The sequence below is a fragment of the Chelonia mydas genome, chromosome 5 (assembly GCF_015237465.2).
Source record: "Chelonia mydas isolate rCheMyd1 chromosome 5, rCheMyd1.pri.v2, whole genome shotgun sequence".
NCBI lineage: Eukaryota > Metazoa > Chordata > Testudines > Cheloniidae > Chelonia > Chelonia mydas.
This window is the reverse complement of record NC_051245.2, coordinates 4,525,861-4,553,250: the sequence shown is the minus strand read 5'-3', so window position 1 is coordinate 4,553,250 and position 27,390 is coordinate 4,525,861. Positions and strand designations below refer to the sequence as shown.

At 46.1% G+C, this 27,390-nt stretch overlaps 1 protein-coding gene across 1 annotated transcript in view; it reads left to right on the top strand.

Annotated features, from left to right (window-relative positions):
* Positions 1–27,390, top strand: part of DNAI1 (dynein axonemal intermediate chain 1) — a gene marked incomplete at its 5' end in the record, with an annotated part of 258,464 nt that overhangs the window by 98,716 nt on the left and 132,358 nt on the right. The window contains 2 exons of the mRNA XM_037902893.2: positions 3,491–3,738; positions 23,890–23,979. Coding sequence (XP_037758821.2) covers positions 3,491–3,738; positions 23,890–23,979 — 338 coding nt within the window. The remainder of the gene's footprint in view (positions 1–3,490; positions 3,739–23,889; positions 23,980–27,390) is intronic.

Sequence of the window (27,390 nt, the reverse complement as noted above, 5' to 3'; positions counted from 1 at the left end):
TCTTTTGGGGCAATTGGACTACAGCAAACTCCATAATGCTGGCCAGTTCCTTTCTTAGGTGCTTCTGCACTCACAATGCTTCTAGCACTAGGTGATGTTTTGTTCATTTGGGGGAAATGTGTAGGCATTCACCTAACTTCTATTGTCAAAGTAGTTTTAAGGCAAGTATAAATCTCAATCACTCATAGGGGCACCATAAACTTCTGACTTTTGAACTGATCCTGCTGGTAAGTAACCTGGGTTGCCCTTGCCGTACCTCTCAAGCACATACAATAGCTTAATCCTTTGGCTTTTGAAGAAACAAAGCTTACAGGACTAAACACCAGCAAACAGAGTCATCAAAGAGTGAACACATCTAAGGCAAAAAGAAAGGGCGTACTTGTGGCACCTTAGAGATTAACCAATTTATTTAAGCATAAGCTTTCGTGAGCTACAGCATCCGATGAAGTGAGCTGTAGCTCACAAAAGCTTATGCTCAAATAAATTGGTTAGTCTCTAAGGTGCCACAAGTACTCCTTTTCTTTTTGCGAATACAGACTAACACAGCTGCTACTCTGAAACACATCTAAGGCAGACAACATAAGTAAAATATTCATGGGCAGCTGAGAGCTCAGACACAAGCAGCTGTTTACAAATGTGCTTCCCTGTGTTGGTTTTCTTTTTAGATTGGATTTGGGGGGGCTGGAAAGGGCAGATTTTCAGCAATAGCCAGGATGTTTTGAAGTAGCTTGGAGATTTGTTGTGCCATGTTGACGGGAAAGCTTTTTCTCTTGCTTTCATATGATTGGTGCATGGTGTGTCTTGGATCAGAGTAGGCAGAGTGTGAGATGTAAGGGTATAATATTCTGGATTATTGAGCCCTAGAAAGAGAGGATGATGGATGGACTTATCACACTAGGAACCATACAACTGGGTTATTAATTCAGGAATCTCTTCCTTGCCTCAGGGACAATAGAGACCATTCTTTGAAAATCTCTGCTTTGATGCAAGATTCATCCCCAAGCACCATTATTTCTGTCTAAAAGATATACTGTTGGCAGTGGTAGTGTAGCCATGTTGGTCCCAGGATATGAGACAGACCAGGTGGGTGAGGTAATATCTTTTATTGGACCAATTTCTGTAGGTGAAAGAGACATGCTTTCAAGCTCCACAGGACTCTTCTTCACGTCTGGGAAAGGTAATCCCAGAGTTGAAGAAGACCTCTGTGAAGCTCAAAAGTTTGTCTTTCACCAACAGAAGTTGGTCCAATAAAAGATATTCCCTCACCCACCTGGTCTGTGAAAGATATAATTGCACTGAGCTCATTGGTATGAGCACAAAATGTTTCTCAAGGAATCCAGGAGAGTTTTGACTGCTTGTTTGAATTCCATACAGGTGTTTGACTCTAAGGTTGTAGATTTACTTCTCATTTTTGGAAAAACTCAGATTCTCGTGAGAACTCTTAGCATTTATAAGGACGCCTTTATGCAGTGGCAATGAATGCGTTAGAAATGCCTGTATGTCATATGCAGGGTTGTTGTACTAGCCTTGGTCCCAGGCTATTAGAAAGACAGGCTGGGTGAGGTTATCTTCTATTGGACTAACTACTGTTGGTGAGAGGGACAAGCTTTGGAGCTTACACAGAGCTCTTCTTCAGGTCGCAGAGTACATTTCCCAGACCTGAAGAAGACCTCTGTGTAAGCTGGAAAGCTTGTCTCTCTCCCCAACAAAAGTTGGTCCAATAAAGATGTTACCTCCCATCTTGTCATTTTAGAAATACCTACACAGACAAATGTTTCAGACAGCAGCAGCAGTTGTTTCTGAAAGCTAGTTCTGATTGTAATGTTATGGGTTCACAGGAGAACTTTGGGTTTAGATAGACCCTTTAAAAGTGAAACAAGATAAACATTACTCAGACCCTGATCACTCTTCTTTTCCTTCTGTCCATTCTCTTAAATGATTCAGTGGCTTTCATTACGCCTTTGGTTTTCTATGTAGGATCTTGTGGCTTCCATCACCATTATTTCTGGGTGCCTTGTAATGAAGGCTACCTCACAAACTGAAGCAGTGTAGTGCCACTCTAGCTTGTTCCAGGGGATGGGCTCTGGGTTTGTTGTTCTGACTGTGAAGTAATTGAGACATATAATATCATTGGTTGCTGTCAAGTTATTATTTTTTGAGCCACCAGAATGTGCCACTGTGTATTGAGTTGGATTTCAAAGCATCAAGAGCTTCAGTCTTCATATTGGGCACTGACACCTGCATATGACTGCTTCCAGACTCTTAGCTGTCAAGTCCCCATATCTACTCTAGTCTTTAAGGTGCCACCGGACTCCTCGTTGTTTTTGTGGATACAGACTAACACAGCTACCACTCTGATACAAAGCCCATTTGCATACCATTCCCTGAGGTACAGCACCATTGAAAGGAATGTTGCATGTTTAGTAGATTAATATATATTTGCAATACTAGTACTTATTTGTAATAGTTTTATCAATGAATGGGTGGCTTCACTTATTCTTCAGATGTGTAGAGAAATCTATACAACATAATCTCAGAACTTTGCCCCCTCCCTCAATGTGGAGGAAGATATGCACAACTTGCCCCCCCCCCCCCCAGTTAGAAATTGCATGAACTGGGCTTAATAATAAACAAAACAAGTTTATTAACTGTAAAAGGCAGATTTTAAGTGATTATGAGGGATAGCAAACAGAACAAAGCAGATTACCAAGCAAATAAAACAAAACACACATACTAAGCTTAAGATCTTAAAGAGACTGGTTGCAAGAAATAATTTCTCACCCTAAATGTTGTTTTAGGCAAGTTACAGAGTTTCTGTAGTTTAGAGTTCCAGTTATGTCTCTTTACAGACTAGACGCCTGTCTTAGTCTGGACTCAGCCCTTGCCTTTCCCACCACCACTCAGTTCCTTTGTCTCTTCAGGTACTTTCAGCAGTCTTTGTTCTTGGGCAGGAAGGCAATGGAGAAGAGTCCTGTTTGCCTTACTCCCCAGCCTTAAATAAGATTTTCATAAGGTGGGAATCTTTTGTTTCCCAGTGTTGACCTCCCCCTCCTTTTAGTGGAAAATTACTAGAAGTTCAAGATGGTGTTTAGTACCAGGTGACAGGACCACCTGCCCTAGTAGTGTCACAGCTACGTCCCAGGACACCTCTCAGGAAGGAGAGAGATTAGTATCTTCAAAGTCTTATTGTTTCTTCCTAATGGCCCATCAAGGCTGGTGACCTGTTGTCTGGTGGGTGTCTCCCAAATACACACACAGTTGTAACTGTGACATAGTCAATATTCCTAACTGTAGATACAGAAATGATACATGCCTACAAATTGGATAATCATATTCAGTAAAATATAACCTTTCTGATGATACCTTGCAAGACCCATCTTGCATAAAATAGATCTCAGTTATGCTATATCCATATCATAAGCATATTTCCATAAAGAATATGGGGTGTAATGTCACACTCACATCATGGTGTGGATCTTCCTTTCTCTAGATGACTTCATGAAGCAGAGCCGGGGCATGCTCCTTCTGTACACCATGAAGAACCCCACCTTCCCTGAGTACATCTTCAGCAGTGAGAGTGGCATCATGTGCCTCGACATCCACAGTGACCATCCCTATCTTCTTGTCGTGGGCTTCTACGATGGCAACGTGGCCATCTACAACCTGAAAAAGTCGCACTCGCAGCCAGGCTACAAGAGCTCTGCCAAGTCAGGGAAGCACACAGACCCCGTGTGGCAGGTGGGTGCCCCAGCGGGGGTCGTTCATTTCCTTTTACCTGCTGCGATGTTCCGTTAGATCAAGTTCAAACAGCACAGTGGCAAGCCTGGGATGGAGGGACAGATGCTTTGGCCCTGTATGCGTGGTAATATTAGCTACTGATTGGTAACTTTCGGGGAGCATCATAAATCCTATTGCAATGTACAGAAGTCCGTAGGAATTGGAGGAAATAATGAGCCAGAATAGCACCAAAACTTTGATTAAATAATTAGTTTTCTTTCACTTTATTTGAGATTAGGGACCAACTTCTCTTACTAGGAGCAGCCAATCTCCTTTGTATATCATCAATGTCATGCTGACATCCTGCATGTAAGGCTATTTATCTTCTAAAGGTAAAGGCAGAGGACCGGATTCTGGCAGGCACCAGGAAGTGGGCAGGATGTACAGAGTGATTAATCAACAGTGAGTGACAGCTGTATTCTGGCAAGATCAGCCCAGTGACAGCCCGTTGTGCAACTGACTCTCACTGAGACCAGCAATACACTGCATTGGGGCTGAACATAAAGGTTTTTGCTGGGTCATTGATCACGACAAGCGGGCCATGCCCTCTCACTTTAGGCAGTGCCCCATAACAACCCTCCATGGCAAAGGGTCTGCACAGTGGGTGATGTTTTATTGGGGCCAAGATGGGTGCGGTTGATCCTGTGTTAGAATTCTGGCATGTACCAGACAGAATTTAACCCACAAGTAATGGTTCCATGTTATTACTGCTTCCATTGAATAAAGTCCAAGAAGCGAGGGATCTAACTGCAGGGTATTCCCAAAGAGCATGCTTTTCTGTACAGCAAGTCACATTTATGTATTATTATTGTGTATTATTTCAGTTAATGCATCATACAGAAAGTATGGAATTTTAAAGTCACTTAAAAATGTTCCTGTAGCAAATGTATTTAGTGATCTCTGGACCGGTTTATGTGGGGGCCCTTTGCCATTAACCCTTGGCACCGCATTGCACCTACTCCACAGACAGAGTGGGAGAACGTTCCCCATCACCATCTCCTTCCTGCTGCTATTGGAACTCGCCGTTACCACAACAACAACTGAGCCAAAGTAAAATAATACTCTTCTCAGAATGATTGACAGGCTCCCTCCCGGTGAAGGCTTCCTATAAAGGGCTGAGAGAGCTCAGTTGGAGGAGAGCTACAGGAAGCAAGCTGGCTCTTGTGGTGGGTCCTGGAGCAGTGGGGAAGAAGCAAGGGAGAAAGGCATCTGGGCCCCCGCTGCCTGCTTTGATCAGAGGACTAACTTTGTGTTACACCACGAGTTTTGTATTTGAAGACTAAAAGTGTGCTCTGAATCGGGTGACCAGATGTCCCAATTTTATAGGGACTGTCCCAACTTTTGGGTCTTTTTCTTATATAGGCTCCTATTACCCCCCACCCTTGTCCCGATTTTTCACATTTGCTGTCTGGTCACCCTAGCTCTGAAGGAAGGGTCTGTACAGACTTTTGGGCCTGGACTAACCTTCCTGGGCTGGGGAGACACGCCAGCAGCCTGCTTTCTTGTTACTGTGTTTCCAAAGTGCAAAGGGCCATTTCAGTATGTCCCCCTCTGCTGAAGAGTATCTGTATTCTTGGAGTAGGACTTGGCAGAGTGAGTAACTGCATTATAAAGACAAGTGAGGTGCTAGCTTATTGCACAGCCATCAGGAGAATGGATTGTGTGCACACTGGAGACAGGAGACTCTGAACTGCAGACATGTATCAGTGGCAATGTTATCTCCTCATTGGAGAGAAAGGGAGCCATTAAGTCCCCTTTGATCTGAGTGAAGCACTTGTTGCTTAATCCTCCTTCAGCACTAAAAGGTATTATCATTTCGCCAGTGTAATTTAAGGACACCCGTGTTCCTCTAAAAAGCCTTTAGCTAGGTTGGGCACCATTTCTCTGTTTGGCCCAAATCCTGCAGTCCTTACTGAGGCATTACTCTTGGCAGGGACTGCAGAGTTTGGCCCATGACTTTTAAATAAGCATTAGAAAGGCAATGGGGAATTCTGCCAAAAAATTAAGATGCGCTGTTCTGATCCTCTGCTCTGAGCTGACTGGCTCTTTCTTTTTGAAACAATGCCTGTATTTAGCAATAGAGGGAGAAAGTGGAAAGTGAATGTTCTTTGGAGTAGAATACAAAGTCTGACAGTTCTCTCATTTTTATCACTTAGTCTTCAGGGAATTAGTATCATCGTAGGAATCACAAGCATTTTCATAAAACAAAGCTAGTGTTAACATATCACATTATTACATGCAAAAATCTATGGCTAAAATTTTCTGACTCTGTTGCTTAAGATGACAAAATACAGACTCGCTTGCTTAACATCAGGTCCCTACGCTTCTGGTGTGTACAGTAATGGCTTCCTTTATATTGAGAAAGACTCTTCCATGTATTGAGCTCTATCTACGCCAATATAAATGAGAAAGTTCTGGTTTATGTCAATGCGATGTTCAGGTTACACGTTCAGTCACAAAGGCCAGTAACATATTAGGCCACTGATTTATCACCATAAACAGGGATTGAAAACACATATACCTATAGACATACAGAATATCTATGCAGTGCAGCCAAATTAACATAGCTGTTGGAACCTTGGCTCTTATATGTCCTGACTCATTGTGATTCTAACTTTGCAATGTTGCAGTAACTTCTGCTATCCTGACAGGTGTCAGAGTAGCAGCCGTGTTAGTCTGTATTCGCAAAAAGAAAAGGAGTACTTGTGGCACCTTAGAGACTAACCAGTTTATTTGAGCATAAGCTTTCGTGAGCTACAGCTCACTTCATCGAAAGCTTATGCTCAAATAAATTGGTTAGTCTCTAAGGTGCCACGAGTACTCCTTTTCTTTCTGCTATCCTAAGACACAAGGCAAAAATCGCCCATTCATAGGAGGTTAATATAGTTCTTTGTGTTTAACTTGCTAGTCTCTTCCTTAAAAAGGGAGAGAAGAAGATTGCCTATGTTTGATAATGGTATTTAATGTTAATTAGACCTTGAGGCTCACATCTTATGTGAGGTGAATGGGTTGGGTGGGTGAGGGACAAGGCCACTAATTACCCATCTTTATTGGTGTTATTGTTTGGCTTGAGAGAGTATGCAGGAGTCGTGACTGGAGGGCAGACGCCTAAAGAGAAAATGCACCTTGGAGCAGGATTAGGGGCAAAAAACCCATTTAAATGGCAATAATGATCCAAGAGGTCAACACCCTTGTGTGTATCCAGTTCAGGGCTAGTTCCGGGGGGCTTGTCTTTGCCTGAGCTCTCTAAGGAGTATGCATCCCCCTTTACTCAAGCCTGTGGGTAAGTGCCACAGTCTGGTCCCTAAATGCACAATCTGTGATGCAGAAGTGGTGTAGGTTCTATAGGCTGAGCTAACCATCTCTGCAGATGCCCTCTGAGCACCCTCCCCAAGCAGTACTGTCACCCCACCAAGAGGATGTTCTCCTTGGCAAGGACTCTCTCTCCTCATGCAGTTTCAGACTTCAGCCGTTTTTACTTTGGCCCTGGCTTTTTAAAAAGATGATGGCTATACTTTTTTATAGTGGGTAAAAAGTGTGGTTTTGTCACTTTCCCGTCCCTGCAAAGCAGTTAAATGGACTTTGCTCAAACCTTCCAGAAAAATTCACCTTTAGGCGCACATCACTCATGGACATGTTCAGCTCCAAAGGTTTGGAAAGTTTGGAATCTTGAGCGTGCGAAAAAGGGGTTGATCTTAGAAGCTGTTTGCAACTGCAAAGTGTATTTCTACTGTGCAAAATGGCTTGTAATACAGCTTCACACTCAGCAGAGCTGCCACCTGTGTATGGCTCTAATCATACGTTAGCATCAGAACCAAGGTTTTAGTACTACTCCTGGTAACAATGCAGAGCCAGCACCGTTGTGGCAGCTGGTCTCTGACTCTGCTTTGCTCGTCAACACAATTGTTAACCAAGTTCCAGTTGCGGAATGTTGACCCCACGCTGCAGAAAGGTGGACACTTCAATCAACTGTGTTTATGGTACGTCTCAATGGGGGCTCACTAGGTCGACAGAGCACAGCTGAATTTTTGGACCCAGTTTGAGTTTCCAGAGCTGCCAGTTAAAAAAACCACTTCACATATTAAATCTGATGAGGGCTCAGTGAGGCAGCCTAAACACAGGAGCCCAGCCACTCTTCAGGGGAAAGATATGTACTTTAACTACTGCAGGTGTGATGCCGGCTTTATAATATGTCACACATACCATTCCATTTAAACTAGATACTAATACTTAGGAGGGGAAAGGACAAGGCAAACTCTTAACTGCATGAAATCTGCCAAAGGAAAATGTGGGCAGAGTATCAGGGAAAATGGCCTAACTCTCAGGTGTAGGAGCTTGTGCAGTAGTGTCTCCAGAGGAATTGTGGAAGCCCCATCTTTTAGGACTCTGAAATAAAACACACTTGAGATTATTATAGGGAAAAGTTCAGATCCTCAGTGATATTTAGGCATCAACTCTCTTTGAAATCAATAGGAAGTAGGTGCCTAAATACCTTTGACGTTCTGGGCCAAAGTTCCTACAGTGACAATGACAAAGACAAGAAGATCTAAAAGGGCTTTTGCATCTCTAGTTTCTATGCTCTGTCTTGGTTCTTGCATGATTCTATAATGAATCTTGTGTCTCACCAAGCCATTCCCAGTCCCGTTTAAAAAGATGTTCACTCTTATTTCACTGATGTCAATACATTGGTTCAGTTACAAAACAGGATCACAATCAGCATGTGCCATTGTTCCCCTTTCCTCTCCCCCTGCCTCCCACTGAGCACAGCTGCACAATAACAACCTTCCTTAGAGCCGGTTGTGTTAACTGTGCTTAAGAGTAGGATAGGTGCTTCATCAATAACCCACTGTCGCACCAAGTAACCGTTACCCTTCTGATGACTGGCAATTTCCTTCTAAATCTGTCACATTAAAACCCAGTCAGACAAATGGCCGCTGTGGCTGGTTTCTGTTTATGAGGTAGGATCCGAAGCAGCAGAGTAATTTGCTCCTTCAGCTTCAGGCTCAGGAGGAGTTTGGTGGGAAAACAGAAGGAAAGAAGGAAAGGTTAGAAGGTTGGCAGCACGGTGAATAGATAAAGGTTAGCATTCTGGGAACGGTCTCAGCTCTCCCCCAGGTGCACTTGCAGTTAATAGAGCTGTTTATAGGTTCTCCATGGTTACTTTGCAGACATATCGAGCCACAGTAACCTTTGTATATATTTAACTGCCACCTTCAAAGCTTAGTGTTACTAGGGGGTCTTTACTGAATAGGGCGAGACCTGTGCAGACAGTAATTTGGAGAGGAGGGGAGAGTATGAGAGATCTGAAATCAGTAAAGCCGGAAAGAACAGTAAGCTGGAGTTCAAGCAGACAGGACTTCTTGGGTGGGCTTTAAAGCTGGCAGATAGGTGGATGTAAACAGGTGGGATGAGGGAGCAGGGCCAGCAGCAGGCGGTAAGGACTGTTCAGCGGGAGAGAGTCCGCATAAACAAATCAGAGTAAGATATGCAAAAAGAACATCAGACTAGGATTTATCTCAGAGCTCCCACTGGGAGTCCTGCTTTCCCCTTCCTCTCTCTTCAGCAGCTTTTCTTACAGCCCTAGCCTTGAACACCTGGTCAAAGAAGGGGGAAAGAGAAGCTGGAGTTAACCCCTTGTGTACTGGGGACCAGGTAGTGCCCCTGTATCGTGTCACAGAGATTTTGCTGGCATGTGCATAAAACTGCTGAAGAATGAGGAGAGCATTCACATGCTAAAGGAGGGTGGTCTTGGGGCTAAGGCACTAGGGGCTAAGGGTGTCAGGAAATCAGTGTTCAAGTCCTGGCTCTCCTGTTGACTGGCTGTGCACTAAAGCCATTCACAGCAGCACTGCTCATAACAGTAAGTGCTACCTCCAGTACTAATTAGCTATTCTATTCTATACAGGTTTGTATACTGCCCCATAGAATCTGGGTGCCCTCCAGTAGTGCATTAAGCAACATGGCTGAGAGAGAAGTGTGCACAGGGGAGCGTTTTGGTTTTGAAGGTACACACACACACATGCGCACAGCTGTATGTCTGTGTTAGAAAAGGCAGGTCTTGGAGCATAAGGTGGGGAAGATTGGAATGAACCTCAGAGAGCTCATGCCACAGTCTCGGAGCAGCCCCTGAGAAAGTTCCATCTCCCACACAGATGAGCTTTACCTTGTTGTAGAGTGTTCCGCTGGGCCAGAGGAGTGAAGTTGTTGACCATCCCAGCGCTTCAGTCTATCTTTTAAATACCCTGGGCCTAGGACGTAGAGCACTTTAAAGATAAGGACTGAGACCTTGAACTTGATTCAATGTTCTATGGGAAGCCAGTGTAGAGAGCAGAGGACAGGTCTGATGTGTTCACAGGAGCCTGGGTTGCTGAGGAGATGCGCTGCAACATCCCGTACCAGCTGGAGTTCCCTAAGGCTTCGTGGCCAGGTATCTCATTGTTACAGCCCAGCCGAGAGGTGACAAAGGAATATGAGGTAATCATTCACCATGTTGGGATGAAGTGTCCTAGCCAACCAGAGATGACAGAAAAAGCTGGACATGAATAGATAGAACCTTTCGAGAAAAACTTTGCGGCATTTTGATTTAAAAATTTTCTTCCCTTTAAGCACTTTTGGACCCATTTCACTCGAAGGTTAAATGAGGTAAAGTGCCAGAATTTTTCTCCTAAGTGTCTTTGCTGTTAATGAACAGGATCCCTGAGCTTTAGCTCGGATGTTGTATTTTCTCAAGGCAGTGTGAGGCCGTAGCTCCTGGAGATTTAGATTTTGTACTTGGTACAGTAGCTTTTTTTTAAACCACAACTTGGATACACATTCTGTCAAGTGTGAATTCTCTTGTAAAGCACCATAACTCTTCCTGGAACATGATGTAACATTTATCTGAAAAGGGAGTTCTGTTCTGATGGGTTTTTTCCCTCTCTACTTGCATACAAATGCTGGGCTTTCTGTCCTTCTTCTAGTCTGGCTACTGCTGGATCAATAGATTTTTGTTTTGTGCTGCTTTGTCTCCCTGTCCATTCTGACTTAAGACCTAAAGTACAGATAATTATCAGATTGTGGCTTTTTCAAGCTTGGGTTTCTTTATGAATGTTCATGTTCTAGGTGTAAGATTTTTCCCTTCACTTAGTAGTTGTAGTAACATTTCTGGAGGCTCTGATTTTCAAAGCCCCTTCAGGGATTGAGATGCTGGAAAATCTCACCCTGAAAGTTTAAGGTGACAGGGGAAGAGGTGACTCATTCATTTGATTATAAGGAAGGATGTTTGGAATCCTGAATTTAGGACCGCTCCTATCTAAAACTCTGGAAGTGGATACCGGGGGGTCAGATTCTAGGAGCTTGCATAGAGATTCTCCTGAGTCATGCTGGCAGTCAGACCAGGTGGGTCTTAATAGCACCAACCTAGGATGCAAAAAGTTTTGCATGTTTCTCTGAGAGAGGGAAGTCAAGGCAGGGACAGAGGAATCCTGTAGGGAACCCAGCTAAGTGCAAGCTTTGGCAGAAACTTTGTTATATAAAATTAACAATAAAAGAACCCTCAGGAAGGGATTAAGTTTGAACTTTACCCAGAGCACGCATGTGTGTCTTTTACAAATAAGATGGGAGTGTGACCTGCTTGCAGTGCTTTCTAGATACAATAACAAAACAGGACAGCCAAACTGGCTGGGCCAGATCCTCAGCTGGTGTGAAACTCCACGCAGTCTGTGGATGCTAGTGCAGCTGCACCCCCCAACCTCTCTCGAACCGCAAGACAACCTTTGCCCTGCCAGAATCCTGTGAGGTGCTGAAGAGCCTCCACTTGGTGCTGTGCCGGTGGCACAACGCGGCACCTGGCAGGCCAGCCACCTGCCTCCCCCGGCTGGTGATGCAAATCTGGAGGGTTCTGCTACGGTCGGGGCTTTCTGTCAAACCCATTAAAGACCCCGCCTCTGATTTCCATAGCACCAGCCATCCCCAGGATTTGGATGCAAGCCTTCCCCGCTGTGCGCCGTGTGCAATCCCTACACACGGAGGGTGAAACTTAATATTTGGCCTGTAAATTGGAACTCCTGTTTGTTGAGCAGAGCCAGAACAGGGCGTGCGAGCCAGGAATTGCAATTGGTTAAATACATAAGAGCAGTGCTGGCCTCTGTTGTACAGGATGTCAGCTGCATATCATATCTAGGATGCCATAAGTGCCCCAACCACTGATAAGGGCAAATAAGTGAGAACATAGTTTCCAGTTTCCTTGCTGTTCCTGCTCCTTGGCTACTAATAAGCCAAGCCAGTACAATAGGAAGTGCGGTGTGCTAGGAGGGGATAAGCAAATAGGCTCTTAATAATATACTGTGCACTCACAAACCAGAACATCCAAATCCCAGCAGGAAGAAAACAAACTGAAAGTGGGGTCCACCTTATCTCGCTCTGTTTGTAGCTGAGCCACTGCTTCCCTTAGATAAATCACAGTTTTGCAAGCTTAAGGGTTGCCTGGGCCCTGAGCTTGCTGTTTGCAGAGGGGTGAATGTCACCCTCTCAAGAACACCCTGATTCTCTCTATTCAATTCAGTGCCACTTCCCTGTGTGTTAGTCCAATATCACTGGCCTGAAAGCTACGTTCTCTGTCAGAGAGGGAACACTATTTCATTGCTGTCATGGGTGGCAGGTATAATAGGCTGGAGCTGCTGCAAGGGGATGCCGGGTTGCTGGTTTTTGCTTATTATTATGTGCTATGCAGATTCCAGGGCAGCTGAGGTGGAAGTATCTGCTATGCAGCTTCCAGGGTTCTTCAGTATCTCCCTGAACTCCAGAGAGATTACTGATGAACCCAGGAAGCTGAGTAGCAAATACTACCTCCTCAGCTGCCCCAGAACCTGCATGGCATATATAAAAAGATCAGTGTTCTTCTGCTGGTAGAGGGAGGCAGGGGCGCAGTGTTTCCCGTTCTCCAGCCCGGGGCTGGGGTCAGCGGGCTGGCCGGCGCGGCTGGGGTTGGCCGGCGGCTGGAGCTGGGGTTGACCAGCGGGGGCTGCTTGGGCAGGCCCTGGGCTGGGATCAGCCGGCCAGCTGGTGTGGCTGCGACTGCTTGGGCAGGCCCTGGGCTGGAGTCGGCCGGCTGGCTGGAGTTGCTAGGGCTGCTCAGCCAGGGCTCGGGTCGGTCAGCTGTCTGGGGCCAGCCTGGGGCTCCTCTGGCAGCGGTGGGGGGCAACTTGGGGTTGCGTCCGGCCTGGGGCTTCTCCGGCCATGGGGGAACAGCAGTACAGGAGGGATCAGAGCTCCTGCCATGGGGGGTGGGGTCTTGTGCGAAAGGGGTGGGGCTGCAGGGCTAGCTTCCCCGAAGTGGAGGTCCACCCGCCACCCTTAATTCTTGTCCTTTTCCCATCAAAAATGTATGTGCTGCATGTGAATATACCCATGCTGTGGGGCTGATTCTGCCCTAGCTTCTGCGGGTCTTATACCATCATTACTTGGTGTGATGGGGAGTACAAACATCACACAGGGCAACAAGGGGTTATGGGATTATTTGGGGCTCAGCCAACCTTGCCCTGCCACACCTGCAACAAATGCTCCATCTACTGGAGGAATTAAAAGGTTGGTAATTGCTCATGTGGGTGGCAGAGCTGGAGGTGAGCAAACTAGCAGCCCACAGCTCCAGCAGCGGGAAGTCTAAAGGCTCTGACATAGCTGCCCCGAAGAAGCGGGCCTCCCTGAGGAAAGGGAGGACCCACCCGAGTGATAACCAGAGTGGGAAGTATCCTGTGGACCTTGGACATTGGTAACTCTTATTTCTTTTGGTTTGGATTTCCCCACCAGGTGGACTAAGCGGGGGCAGGATGAGAGGAAGAGGCCCAGGGAGGACAGCCTTAAGCAGCCTTGGTTGCCAGACTACTGGTAGCCCAAAGGGTCCTGGGTTGGAGCCTGATGGAGTGGGAGGGCCTGGGCTCCCCTCCCCACAACAACCTTGGCAGTCAGGGCTTGCTCCCCAACCAGACCCTGAGTGAGGACCATTAATCTTGGTTTCAGGTTACTCCTGGGGTGCGAGAGACGAGGATCAGTCTCTGTGACTCTCAGAACGATGCAGCCAGTGAAGAATCCACTGGTGCTACCACTGAGAGAGAAGTATTCTTTGAAGAAACGTTCTCCTCAAGCTAACGGTGACAATGGCATTCACTCCACCCTGAGTCCTCAAAATAACCCCCTGGAACAATCTCAGTACTGGTGTCCTCTTTTAAGCACCCCGCCTTGGCCACGGCTGAGCTGGCAGAGCAGAGGTCTGTGCTACCTTTCTTGCTGGCTGGCAGAGAGCTTGCAAGAGCTGCAGAGAAGCAAACAGCTGAAAGGCTTGTAGCAGAGCCTTTCTGCTGCCTGATACTGAAACCAGCGGCGGCATTTGTAATTTAGTGTCCGTGCGAGGGGCTGCTGCCCTCTGACACCAGCTGAGCTTGAGAAAGGAGAAAACACTGGCTGCCTCTACGTGAGACTAAACCCATCGAAGAACGCCATGCTCAGCAACCAAACAGCTGACAGCCTCAGTAAGACAGCTGGTGACAGATCTCCCACTGGGACACAGTGGTTCCTCTTCATTCTCAGCTCCTGCTCCTTTTCTGCTTCTCCATAGCTTAGTGCTGGTACCTCAGGCTATTGAAGCAGCATGCTGAAAATCTCCCCCTCCTGGTTCTAGGGTTGCCAACTTTCTAATCACACAACACTGAACACCCCTGCCCATGCCCCACCCCTCCTCCGAGGCCCCATCCCCCGCTCGTTCCAGTTCCCCCTCCCTCCATTGCTCACTCTACCCCACCCTGACTCACTTTCACCGGGGTGTGGGAGGGGGTATGGACTCTGGGCTGGGGGTGCAGGCTCTGGGGTGGGACCGGTGATGAGGGGTTTGGGATGTAGGAGAGGGCTCTGGCAGGCATTTGGGGTGAGGGCTCCATCTGGGAGTGGGGCTGGGGATGAGGGGTTTGGGGTGCAGGAGGGGACTCCGGGCTGGGCCAGGGGGGCGAGTATGTGTATGTGCGGGTTCCCAGTGGCGATTACTGCGGCTCCGAGGAAACGGCCACCAGGTCTCTGTGGCCACTAGGCGCATGGGCGGCCAGGTGACTCTGCGCAGTGCATGCTGCCTTTGTGCTCACAGGCACTGCCCCCCACATGTCCCATTGGTCGCGGTTCCTGGCCAATGGGAGCTGCAGAGCCGGAACTCGGGGCGAGGGCAGTGCGTGGAGCTTCCCTGGCCACTGCAGTGCGTAGGGGCCACAGGGACCTGGTGGCCACTTCTGGGAGCCACACAGAGCTAGGGCAGATAGGGAGCCTGCCTTAGCCCTAGGCCCCTGCTCCACCACCAACCGGACTTTTAATGGGCCGGGCACCGGTGCCAAGCGGAGCCACCAGGGTCCCTTTTCAACCGGGCATTCCGGTCGAAAACTGGATGCCTAGCAAACCTACCTGGCTCCCTGCTTTGCTGGCTGGACTCCTAGCACGCTCTGCCCAGCCTCCTTTTGAGCTTCATTCATCTTAGTGCCCACCCTTACAGTGGAGTAGAGCATAAATTCACCAAGCCAGAGAAATTCAAAGATAACGGCTGAAACCATGTCCTTACTGTGTCCTCCACATTGCGTAGGTATTGCACAACCCTGAGAGGGCAGTTGGTTCCGACTTCAGCCTTTTGAATTCCATATAGTCATCCAATTTTACCACCCTATTCCACCACTGCAGCTTAGGGTTGCCAGGTGTCCAGTGTTCACCGGGAAGTCCGGTCAAAAGTGGACCTGTGCAGTGTCCAGTCAGTACTGCTGACTGGACACCAAAAATCCGGTCACCACAGTAACTGGCCTCCACCGGCAGGAGGGCAGGAAGAGCAGCAGCTGCTGGAGGAGCTCGGCTGCTGGAGAGAAGATTAATGTGAGGAACTGGCTCCTGGCTCCGGTGGTGAGGCAGGTACCGGTGCCACCAGGGGGAGGGATTCTGACAGTGTGCAACGTTTGAGGAGCAGAGCCGGTGGCTGGACTCGCTGCCCGTGATGGCCTGGTGGGGTTTCTCAGCCTCCCGGGGCCCTGTCTCTCTACGGCCCCTTGCTCCAGGGATCAACCCCCACCCTCTGCTCTCTGTGCCACGACTGGGCAGGCAGGCTCTGTGTCAGCTCCTCCCAGCCTGGCTCTGTAGGCAGCAGCTGAGTCCTGGGGGATCGCCGGGGGGGGGGGGGGCAAGGTGAGGGAGCAACAATGGAAAGGGGGAATGAGTGGCAGGGTGGCATGTAGTATCTGTTTTTGAAAAATTGGAAAGGTCGCAACCCCACATGCCCACTGCACCAATTCACCACTCTCTCCAAAGGCCAGGTGCTCTTGTGTCCCTTTACCAAACCCATGAGCCACCCTGGCCCTCTTTATCTGGGATGTTTATGACAAGGAAAGCCATGGATGCAAAGGACATCTGTTAAGGACAAGACATTTGAATGAGTTCCTAAACGTACTTTAGATAGCATTGGACCTTTGGATCTCAAAGGGGTGTATTAAACCTGCTAGACAGATGAAGAAAGCACAAGTTGACTGGGAGATAATAAGACCTTTGGATGTTTGTGCATTCATCAAGAAGTAGAGAGGAAAGATAAGTAAATTCTGGAGTCTAAAGCTGGTTCATATAGTGGAAGAGGCATTCACAGCAGACAGCCTCTGTTGAATGGTTACTAAAGTGGGGGAATGTTTACTTTATAAACACACTGAGTGGATCCATTCTGTCATGTCTCTTAATTTTACAGTAAACCATTAATGTGTGCTTCGATAAACGACGGCAGCGCATCCGAGAATTCTGCTCTGCCAATCTGTTCTCTCATCTGCGGATTAATGTCATAGCTGAAAACATTTGCATTTAAAAGGGTATCTAGATTTTCACTGTAGGATTATTTTCCATTGCATATGTTTTTGGAGTTATGTAAATCAGATTAATTATTTATATATGCATCGCTCCATCAGTCTCCATTCAGAGTCATAAGACCTATTTACTGTACAAAGAAGTCTATTGAAGTCTAGTCTAGTGAATGAACAAAGCAGTCACAATGTGGTTAAACATGATACGAGGCAATTCATGCTAGGTTAAACCAAATTTTACATTGGATAAAACATCCATTTCTGAAGCTAGGAAACTTTATTTTCTGAGGCCCAAAGGTAGGGACAAAGAATGAGGTAGCTTAAAAATATCAGACTTCCATTAGGGACACTTGTGAACAAATTCAAGTCAGTTTTATTTGCAGAGGTTTCATGGCCAATACCTGGTTGTGGCTACATTAGCCATTATATTTCATCTGCTTTTGTTCATACTGCCTATACCATGACCTGACAGGGTTCCTACCTCCAAAACCACATGTAGTAGTGGGGATGATACTCTGAGTAATGATGTGACCCAGCCATCTCTCTGAGACTTAATGACCTAATGTTGTGGGATTAGAAATCTTCAATAAACTATCACAGCATTTTAAAGTCTTTCCTTAGGTTCAGAGTCAAAATGAGACAGTTGGTCTCATCACAGCCTTTTCCTTTATCCCAAACCCACTGTGTAACGTGTCTCATAGCGAGGCATGTCCCTCATTTTAGCCCCAAACTTAACCTAAATTTGGTACCCTCTCACTTCTACTGTTGAAAATTTACAGCAGAAATAAAGACTTATGAAGCTGAGCATATAGAGAAGGAATGAGCATAGGAAGGAATGGCACAGCATTTTAGATTTCCTGCATGAATAATCTTTGTTTTCCTCAGTGTGTTCCCGTCACGCATTGTCCTACAGTTAGGGCCTTGGCAGGTCAAGAGGCATGCCACACAGATTGTAATGATCGCAAAGTTCTGCGAGAGAGGTTCATGTCTGTAACAGGTGTTCTCCTAGAGACTGAGGGGCATTGGCAGAACTGTGGAGGGGAAGTATCACAGTGGCTGCCTGCAAAGGATTGAAGTCAGACATACCAGGGAAAAATGTGGCCAATTATGTTTTAATGAAGCTAGCAGCAAACATCCTTAAATTTAACAAATGCTAAACTTGCTCACCATTCCTTGTAAAGGGACACTGTCAGGATGATAGGAATTTTCATACCGGTTCAGACAAGTGGTCTACCTAGTCTGGTATCCTGTCTCCAGAAGTAGCCAATAGCAGCTTCTTCAGAGGAAGGTGCTAGTATCCTTCTAATAGATTAGAGAATAATCTGTTTATAGGGGAAGTGACTTGCTAACCTTGGTGAGGATGAAGGTTTATACCCTCTATTTTCCTTTTATCCTATCAAATGTAACTTTTGATATTCTCATTATCTGTATAAATATTCAGTCCTTTTGGAATTCTGGTAAGCTCTTGCCTCAACTGCAGCTTGTGGCAATAAGTTCCACAGACTATTTATGCATTGCTCAAAAATAGGTTGAAGAGCACGTTAAAAAGAAAAAACAAACACGTTTCCTTGCTTCTGTTACTAATAACATCTTACTCAGTAATGCTGAATAATTTTAAAAATCTCATCAACTCTTGTGCATTTATTCTAGTGGTTTACTCAACACTTTGCATTTCTTTGAGCTGCCTGTTCAGTTTTGGTTTTGTTTACGGTCAGGTTTTAGGCAATTTCACGCTCAAGTTCTCCTGAACAGTCTGGGTTGAAAACAAGGGGAAGTTTTAAAAGATACAAAAGTGAACCCCAAAATCATTTTAAAGGGTGAAAGATTTGGAGAGGTCACAGTACAAATGTCTCCATTTCTTCTCTCTGCCCCAAACCAGACATTGTTTTTATTATGAATTACTTTAAAAATACTTCGCAAAAAGAAAAGGAGTACTTGTGGCACCTTAGAGACTAACTAATTTATTTGAGCATAAGCTTTTGTGAGCTACAGCTCACTGTATCCATTTACATAAATAAGGAAAAAAAGCAATAAATCCTTGATGAAATTTGTACAAAATGGATGTGTTTTTTACAGCGCCCAGCACAGTGAGGGGCTGGTGCACAACAAGGGCTCCCAGGTGCTACCATAATGCAAATTATCGTGATTTTTATCTCAGGAGGCAAATTTTTTTGCATGTGGTAGCAAAGAATTCTGCAAACACTTCAGATGTGGTTCTTCCTTGTTACCTATGTCGTAAGTGAACCTTTGTGTATATTATCATGCTGCCAAAATCCTGGATCGTTATCACATGCTTATATAAGGAATTAACTTCTCGGCACATACCTAGACACCTTGTGTGCTAGTAAAATGATTGCTATGACACACCCAGCAGGGATGCAGCTAATGAAAGGAAGTTTATCTCATATTCACAAACCCCCGGCAAAAGAGGGGACAGACAGGCAATTTTGTTCGAGAATCATGAAGGCTGTAAATGAAACTGGCAAAAGTTTGTGGGATTCCGGGAGCAGCAATACCTCCTCCCCCTGCCAAAACCAGTGAAGGTTGTGACAAGATGGCCGATGGTCCTGCGCTTTTCTTGGGGAGTGGGCTAAGATGCCACCCCTTGCTCCTGCTCTTGGGTGCCAAGGGCCCCGCTAGTGGCCCGGGAAGGTGGTAGAGGAGGGAAGTGGGGGAGGAGTCTGGGTTTGCTTCTCTCTCTGAATCCCAGCCCCTCTCAACCCCTGTGGGTTTCTTACCCTCATCCCCCTTAGGTGGGGTTACCCTCAGTCTTTAGACGCTCCCTGTCCTGCTGGGGCAGGGTCTCTCTTACTTTAGTTCTCAGGTCTTCCAAATCTCACAACTCACTTCCAAGCTCCAGTTCGTTCGTTCGTTCGTTCGTTCGTTCGTTCGTTCGTTCGTTTTTTCTTTTTCTTTTTCTTTTTCTTTTTCTTTTTCTTTTTCTCCTTCTCCTTCTCCTTCTCCTTCTCCCTCCTCTGACTGCCTGAAGCAGGTGGTTTTATTAGGTTCCTGATAGGGATTAATTGATTACAGGTGCTCCAATTAACCTGTAGCAACCCTCCCTAGTCTACAGGGAAGCACGCCTTAATTAGCCTAGGGTTTATATAGTTCACCTCTACCACTGATCTCTGGCCCTCCTGTATCAAAAGGTGTTGAAGGGATTGAGTGATGAAGGAAGATTAAAAGAGCTAAGTGCCAAATTCTGCTTTCCAAAATTCTGACGAGCTTCAGTGGGAGGTGCTGGTGCTCATCTGAGGACAGAATTTGGCCCTCCATATGCAGACTTTGGCCCAACAGTATTCAAAGTGTGCAAACACTAGGGCCGGTGCAATGTTGTATAGGTTGGGGCAAGGGGTTACAGCTTGAAATAATGGAAGGAAATTGAACTGTTGGTCAGCTCCAGATTGGACTATGTACAGTGCACAAATAGCTAGGGCTGTGGCTGGAGACTCCATGAAACTTCAGCTAGTGCGTAATGTAGCTGCTCCCTTGCTCGGGCCATGTCTACACTTAAAACACTACAGCAGCTGCGCTGCTGTAGCACTTCATTGTCGATACTCACTGTGGTATGGGAGGGGTTTTCCTCTCACTGTAGTTAATCCATCTCCCCTAGAGGCAGTAGTTAGGTTAACGGAAGAATTCTTCCATTGAACTAGTGCTGCCTCAACTGGGAGTTAGGGTAGCTTAGCTACATTAAGCCAATGTAGCTGGGTCAACCTAACTTTTCAGTGTAGACCAGCTTGTCTACACAGGGATACTTCGAAAAGTCAATCTGAATTAACTAAAGCTGCGAATTTAAAGTGGATTCATTAAACCCCTATCTGGGTGCTCTTTTTCAGAATTAAAGTGGCCTTAATTTGGTTTAACTAATCCACTTGAAAAGTTAATTCAGGTTAACTTTTCTGAGCAACCCCCTATAGACAAGTCGTTAGTGCTGATTCTTGTAAGGAGCACAACACATCTGTGATCTGCACTTTACTTCCAGATACAATTCAAGTTGTTTTTGATCTACAAATTCTAACTGTTTTTCATCTTGGCTACCTTAGAAACCATTCTCTCCCAGTGTGATCCTGCACCGAGGCTCTGGAGCGAACGACCCCCTTGTTTAGGCCGTAGTACTTTGGTGGCAGGTATTTTTGATGAGGAGATCTCGACTCAGGATGTTGCTTCCCCTACTTTGATCCGAGTCAATTGGCCTTAAAGGCTTATTTGTTTTCCCAGGCCTTTGAGGAGGAGATGGGTTGAAGAAGGTGTACATGAGTTAAGGGGGAAGGGGGATTACCCCAATGGGTTGGACAAATGAAGAAGAGCTTGTTATATGATGATAAGTTAAAGCTTAGGCTCCATTTTCAAAAGCAGCCTTTAATTTGGGATACCTCCATTTTAGGTGCCCAACTTTAGATACCTTGGACCTGATTCTTTTTTTTAAGGCTGTCAGCAACCAGCTTGCCTTGCCACCCCTTCACTAATTCAGAGAACAGCTTAGCTGCTTACATAGACGAAGCCACCATGACAGAGAGCGTGACAGAGACCAGGTAGAACGTACTCTCAATCACACTTCCTGTAACAGTGTTGACAATGGAGCTGGCTCATCTTCCTTAGCATCAGATGAAGGGGTCTAACAAAGGGAGTATCCAACGCTGACAACCATTGTCATCCAAGGGTGCTGCCCTAGGCAGATGGATCTGAAATGGATGCTCTCAGCAATTTTTATGCCTTGCAAAACAGCACGGTCGGTACATGCCACTGAAAAGAAGTGACGCTAACGTAATTAGCACTTTTATTTTTGGGTACATCACAGTGTGCCATTCCATTGATGCAAGCTAGAACAGAGCAGCGCTGGCACGTACTGCCTGTGGCCTGTAATAATTGCTGCTCATACGATAGCCCTTCTGGTCCAAGGGAGTTATAAGCCTGCTACTCAGTTTTCAATCACATCTCATGGCCATACAGGGAGCATATCAAAATATGCTCAAACGGATTTCCTCAACTTTCATTTTCAGTTCCTCAGAACAGAGTGTTTTTCACTTGAGGATTAATTTCTCTTCAGTGAGTCTCTTGCTTAGTTTTCTTGCTCTATAGGGCTTCATAATACAAACAACTTTTTTTTTTCCACAGGATCAACACTTTTTCCCCCAAGGGAGCAATACCAAAAAACCAAGTACCCATAATTACAAGATTGAGAATACAGCTTCCTTTTTGGAAATAGATGCCACGTACATAGATTGTCATAGAAAGTATTTGGTATGCTCTGCGATAAGCAGATTAATTTTTAATGCATGATGTTTAGAGAAATAGATCGACTGTGGTACTTGGACAGAGACAAATACACCATTGAAATCACAGGAGCAATCTTTGTCAGTTATGGTGCCCTTGCTCTGCTGATAGATGCCCACAGAACTGTATGCGGGCAGATATTGTGACAGGTCATCCTTTACTCTTCAGTCTTATTGGATTTCAGGATCAGAAAATTGGATCAATCTTGGTGCTTTTGGTCTTACTGAAATGTCTCTTATAAATCTCAAAACATTTATCCTTGTTCTAATCTCTGTCACTGAGCAGTCACATTCAAAAGGCAAATCTTCTTAAGAGGCAGATAAATGCTCTGAAGTAGTGGAGGGAATTTACCCTTTTTTTGAAGGGTGAAATTTCCTCTAGCGCAAGGCTTAGGCACCACTTATGCCCCATGGGTCCCCCTGCTGGCCCTCTGCACAGGGCTGACTCCCATTCCATGAATACAAATGTCCCAGTAGACACCACACAGGGCCCCATCCTGTTTTCATTGACATCTATTGCAATGCTCCTATTGACTTCAACAGGAGCTGCAGCCAGCCCATCAACAGCAATACACTGTTACCAGTACCAATAATTTGAACCTCCTGCCATACACTGAAAGATGTCTTGATTCTTACATGTATTTCTTGAACTTGAACTTAATGCTTGCAAAGCGGCCCAGGCACTGAAGTCCTCCCACCCAGGTACAGGTAGAGCAAGGGCAGTAACGCAAGGAAAAGCTCCAGATAAATCAGCCGTGGTGTTTGTGCATCGTGGGACATTTGAATAGTGAGCAGGGGCTGGTGAGGATGCTAATCCTTGGGCTACAAGTGATGAGGGAGCTCCTCCCCCTCCAGCTGTTTTCGGTGAGCTCTTGTGCAGGACCCGGTCTGGTAAGCTGGTTTAGCGCACGCCTACTGGCCCAGGCCCCGCAGGTGAGCTGAGCAGAGGAATGCCTGTGTTCCCCTGGACTGGGCATCACTCTGAGGTTTAGGTGCCCGGGTGACTGGCGGGGGGTTTCAGTGTACATGCACAGAAGCAGAAACTTGGGCACCTGCAGAACCTTTACTGCAAAAATTCAGGCACTAAGGCAGTTTAGACACCTCCAGCATCTGGGGGCAGCTGAGCGGGGGTTTTGTGGGGACTGATTCTGCGATTTAGGCACCTGAAGTGGCAATTAGGTGCCTAACTCCTTTTGTGACTCTAGCCCTAGAATTTTTCCATAATTTTATGAAATTGTGGCTGTGTCCAAAACCTGCTGCTGATAGGTTCTGTAGAGATGTAGACAGCACAGGCCATATCCTGGTGGGCTTATAAGCAAAGCGCCTGATTGTTCAAGCAGATCTAAAACACCAGCGCTTTCTTAACAATCCCTTAGGCCCCCGCCCTGCAGTTTAAGCTGTACAGGCGGACGCCTGCATCCCATTGACTTCAGCTGGATTCTGTGGGGGTGTAAAAGGTTGTCCACATGGAGTCCCATTGAAATCAACAGAGCCTCACATGGGCGCAGGGCTCTGTCTGCATGGATTGGATCGCAGGGTTGGGACCGTGCTCTGCAACGCACTGCAGAGGGGAAGAGTGGCAGAGGGTTTCAGTGTGCAGAAGAACCTCTTCTGTATCACTTCTGTGGCAAGTCTGATCTAGATGACTAGAGTCTTCCTCTGATGTCACAGCTGAAAGAACTAGCCGCAAGAGTGACAGAGAGAGAGAGGGGCTGCTAAAAAGTTTGAAATACTGTATGATGTTGGCTGCTCATAAACTTGTCTAGGAAAAACAGGTGAGTGTAAATAGAGCCAAAGTCCACACCATCAGGCTCCCTTTAACCTCTTCATCCCCAAGTCATCTGCAGGAGGGGTGCCAGTGGGGGTAGTGCTAAATGTGGAGTGCTTCAACTGAAAGGAAACGCATTCATTTGAAACGTCTATTTTACCAAGTGCTCTGTAGTTATCCCCTGCTGAGTGCTTCCATGCCAACCATAGGTGTTGTGTTTGGGCTTTTTTAGGTCAAATGGCAGAAGGATGACCTGGACAATAATTTGAACTTCTTCTCCATCTCTTCAGATGGGCGGATTGTATCATGGACTTTAGTTAAGGTAAATGTTATGCTGTGATATTTTCTCCCTTGCCGAATTGAAGCAAATTATTTGTAAAGTTCAATAGTGCACTTGATATATTGTTGCTTATGACCTCAGCCACCTTGTCTCTCTCATTATTATATCTTTTATTGGACCAACTTCTGTTGGGAAGACCCAGACATGAAGAAGAGCTCTGCATAGGTTGAAAACTTCTCTCTCACCAACAGAAGTTGGTCCAAGGAAAGATATTACCTCCCCCACCTTGTCTCTTTCATGTTCTGAGACCAACACGGCTGCATCAACACTGCAAACAACAGTGTTATAATAATGAGTTAGGCATAAAAAGAAGAGGTTGTTAATGATCAACAGTGTAATAGTTCCAGTGTGAGCTTTTAACTTGTCATTGGGTTTTAGTATTAAACTACTTGAAGTGAACAGGGACAGCCCACACCTCTCTGAGCACCAAACCCTGGGTCCTGCATGCAGCATTGGTAAGCAGGCTGTGTGCAGATCAGTGGTCTCTTAGGGGGAGGGGTTGTCTTCCACCAGGTTGCTTTGAAGCTGCCAGAATCTAGTGTGATTCTTTGCACAGAACACCCACTGTTAATGAGAGAGCTCACTGTAAAATGGACCTAGCCCGTCTCTTTCAATTTTTCCCTCCACTACAAAAAAAAATCACCCTTTCAGGAAATGATCAGCTAAAGAGTTCAGATTTGTGAAATCCAGGAAGTGATTGGGAAGGGTCTCAACTTGCTCAGCAACTCAACTAATTTTTCCTTTGAGGGTGCAATTTAGGAAAAGAGGTTTGGCAGTTTGTCCCAAAACCTCAATACTTCTCTTCGCGTTGGCACAAAATAAAAAATGGCTTCTTGCTTGAGGATTTCAGTGTCTTTCATTTCACAGTCAACTGGATAGCCTTAAGGTACATAGAAGCTTAAAGCTTTAGAGCTACATCCTCAGGGAAGGAAAGAAATTTCTTTATAAGGGTCCTCCTGAGTCTCATCTGTAAAATGGGGATAATGGTACTTCCCTCCTTTAAGGGAAGCATTTGAGGCTTACTTCACTAATGATTGTGAAGTGCTCTAAGATTATTAAATTAACATACTACTGTTGTTGGGTATTCCTGGAAGTGCATTGGACAGAGACTGTCAACAGTTTCTTTTCCCTGTGGAATTTCTGAATGGCTTATGCAATGAACAAGCTCCAGGAATATATTGTCAGGGACCGCAGGTCTCAAACCTCAATCCACAGGGTGCTTAAGAGCTTGTAAATTCCAACCTGCCACCCCATGATGGGCTATTAATCACCAAAACTAGAAGCTTGACTCCAACCTAGGACTTCAGTCCTGGGATCTGATTGGTGGAGCTCTGAGGGTTCTGATGGGTTCCTTGCTTCTATTTAAAGCAAGCATAGGAACAGGAAGTTGCCCATGCAACTAGGTTTACCCTGCTTAGGACTGCTTCCCTTGCGCTACATGCTGCTACTGCCTGTTTCTGATATCCTGGTAACCTGACCCTTCCTGACACCTGCCTCAGTCTGCCCTCTGGTCTGTCTTGAACTCTGATCTCCTAGTATCTGACCCAGCCTGTCTCCCGACCCCTGCTCCAACCACTAGGTCAGACTGCCAACAATCTGGCCATGACCATTTGCATGGACCACTTAGCTCACAGGAGTGAGCCTGGAGCTGGTCACAGCAGAATGGACCTGGCTAACCCTTCAGGAGCACTGGGCCCACTTGAGTGGTCCGCCCGCCTTCAGGTGGACAACCAAGCCCTGCAGGCCCAGGTCATCCGGCTGACCTCGCATAACCAGCTATTGCAGGAGCAAGTCAGACAGTTGCATGCTGAAAAAGCTGCACTCAAGACATGGCTCACGCAGCCCTGTTACACGATGCATCTGCCAGAAAAGTTTGGTGATAATTACCAGCGACGCCGGAGTTTTACAAACCAGTGCCGCCTCCTGTCCATGATGCCTGTCTCAGTTCCACACTACTGGTTATAGAAAGGTGATTCTGGTTATCAGCCTGCCGTCCGGCCAAGCATTAGACTGGGCCCTTGGACACTCCTTCTCAATCTTGTGCAGCACTTTACCGGAGAATTACCGGAATCCAACAAATTTACAACAGTCTTGACAGTAGAGGGCTACTTTACCAAAATGGCCCACTTCATCCCCTGCACAGGCTTCCTTTCTGTTGAAGAGACAGCCCAGCTACGGATTAGCGATCCCGTCTGCCTCCACGGCCTTTCAGAGCGCATCACCTCCAACCAAGGGTGTCAGTTCACGGCCTGGTTCTGGCGCAAGGCCTTGTGCCTGCTGGGGGTCCGCACATGTCTTTTCTGCACTTACCATCCCCAGTCAAATCCTCAAGCAGTATCCGTGACATTACATCACTCATTGCCAGTATAATTGGTCCTCACGTCTCCCTTACCCAGAGGTTGCATAGCCACATGGTCTGCATTGTTGTAGGGTCAAAGCTCCATTTTTTACCAACTATGGGTATCACTGCCGATTCCACCTGCAATTACCCCCATCCTCTCCCAACCCAGTTGTCTCAGCCCTAGTACAGTGGATTTCTCGGGCTCAGAAACAAGTGAAAGAACAGCTGGTCAAAGCAAGAGCAGACTGTATGCAGACCAGTATTGATACCAAGGGCCCATCTGATCAGTGGGACAAAAGGTATGGTTCTCCACAGAGCATATCTACACAGACAGATATGCTCTCAAGCTGGACTTTTGGTTCCTTGGCCCTTTTAGGATCCTGTGACATGTTAATCCAGTCACGTTTGTATTTCAATTACCTCACTCTCTGAAGATTCACCCTGTGTTTCATGTATTGCTTTTGAAACTTACACGGAAAACCCTTTCCCTCACAGGACACAGCCACCTCTTCCACCAGTACAGGGTCAGGGCCGTGAGGAAGATGCCCCAGTGGGAAATCTAAACATTGCATGAAAACATCCAACCTCAGGCCTTGGTGCTCACTAATTTAAACTTTAATTCCTTGTTCTTTTTATCACACCCCCCCCCACTCCCACCCCAATGTATTCTCATTCATTACGAGCTCTCATTATGCAGAAATATTTGAATTCCTGAATAGACTCTAACAGATTGTTGCACTATCTCATTGTTTCATTATTATTTTTTCTTTCCTTGTATTCCCCCCGTCTGTCTGTCTGTCTCATGTGTTGTCTCTTCTCTTATACCCAGATAGTTCCTACCCTAAAGAGTTTACAGTTCTTTTGTTCTGTGTTTGTACAGAACACAGTGTGGTCCTGATCTGAATAGAGCTCCTAGACACTATGATAATACAAACAAAAATATATGTAGCATTTATTTCGGAGGGGGAAACACCTACCTGTGTGTTGCTGACACTTGGTTCTCAAACTGTGAATGTTAAGCTGCATGTTACCTTGATGATAACAGGGAAATT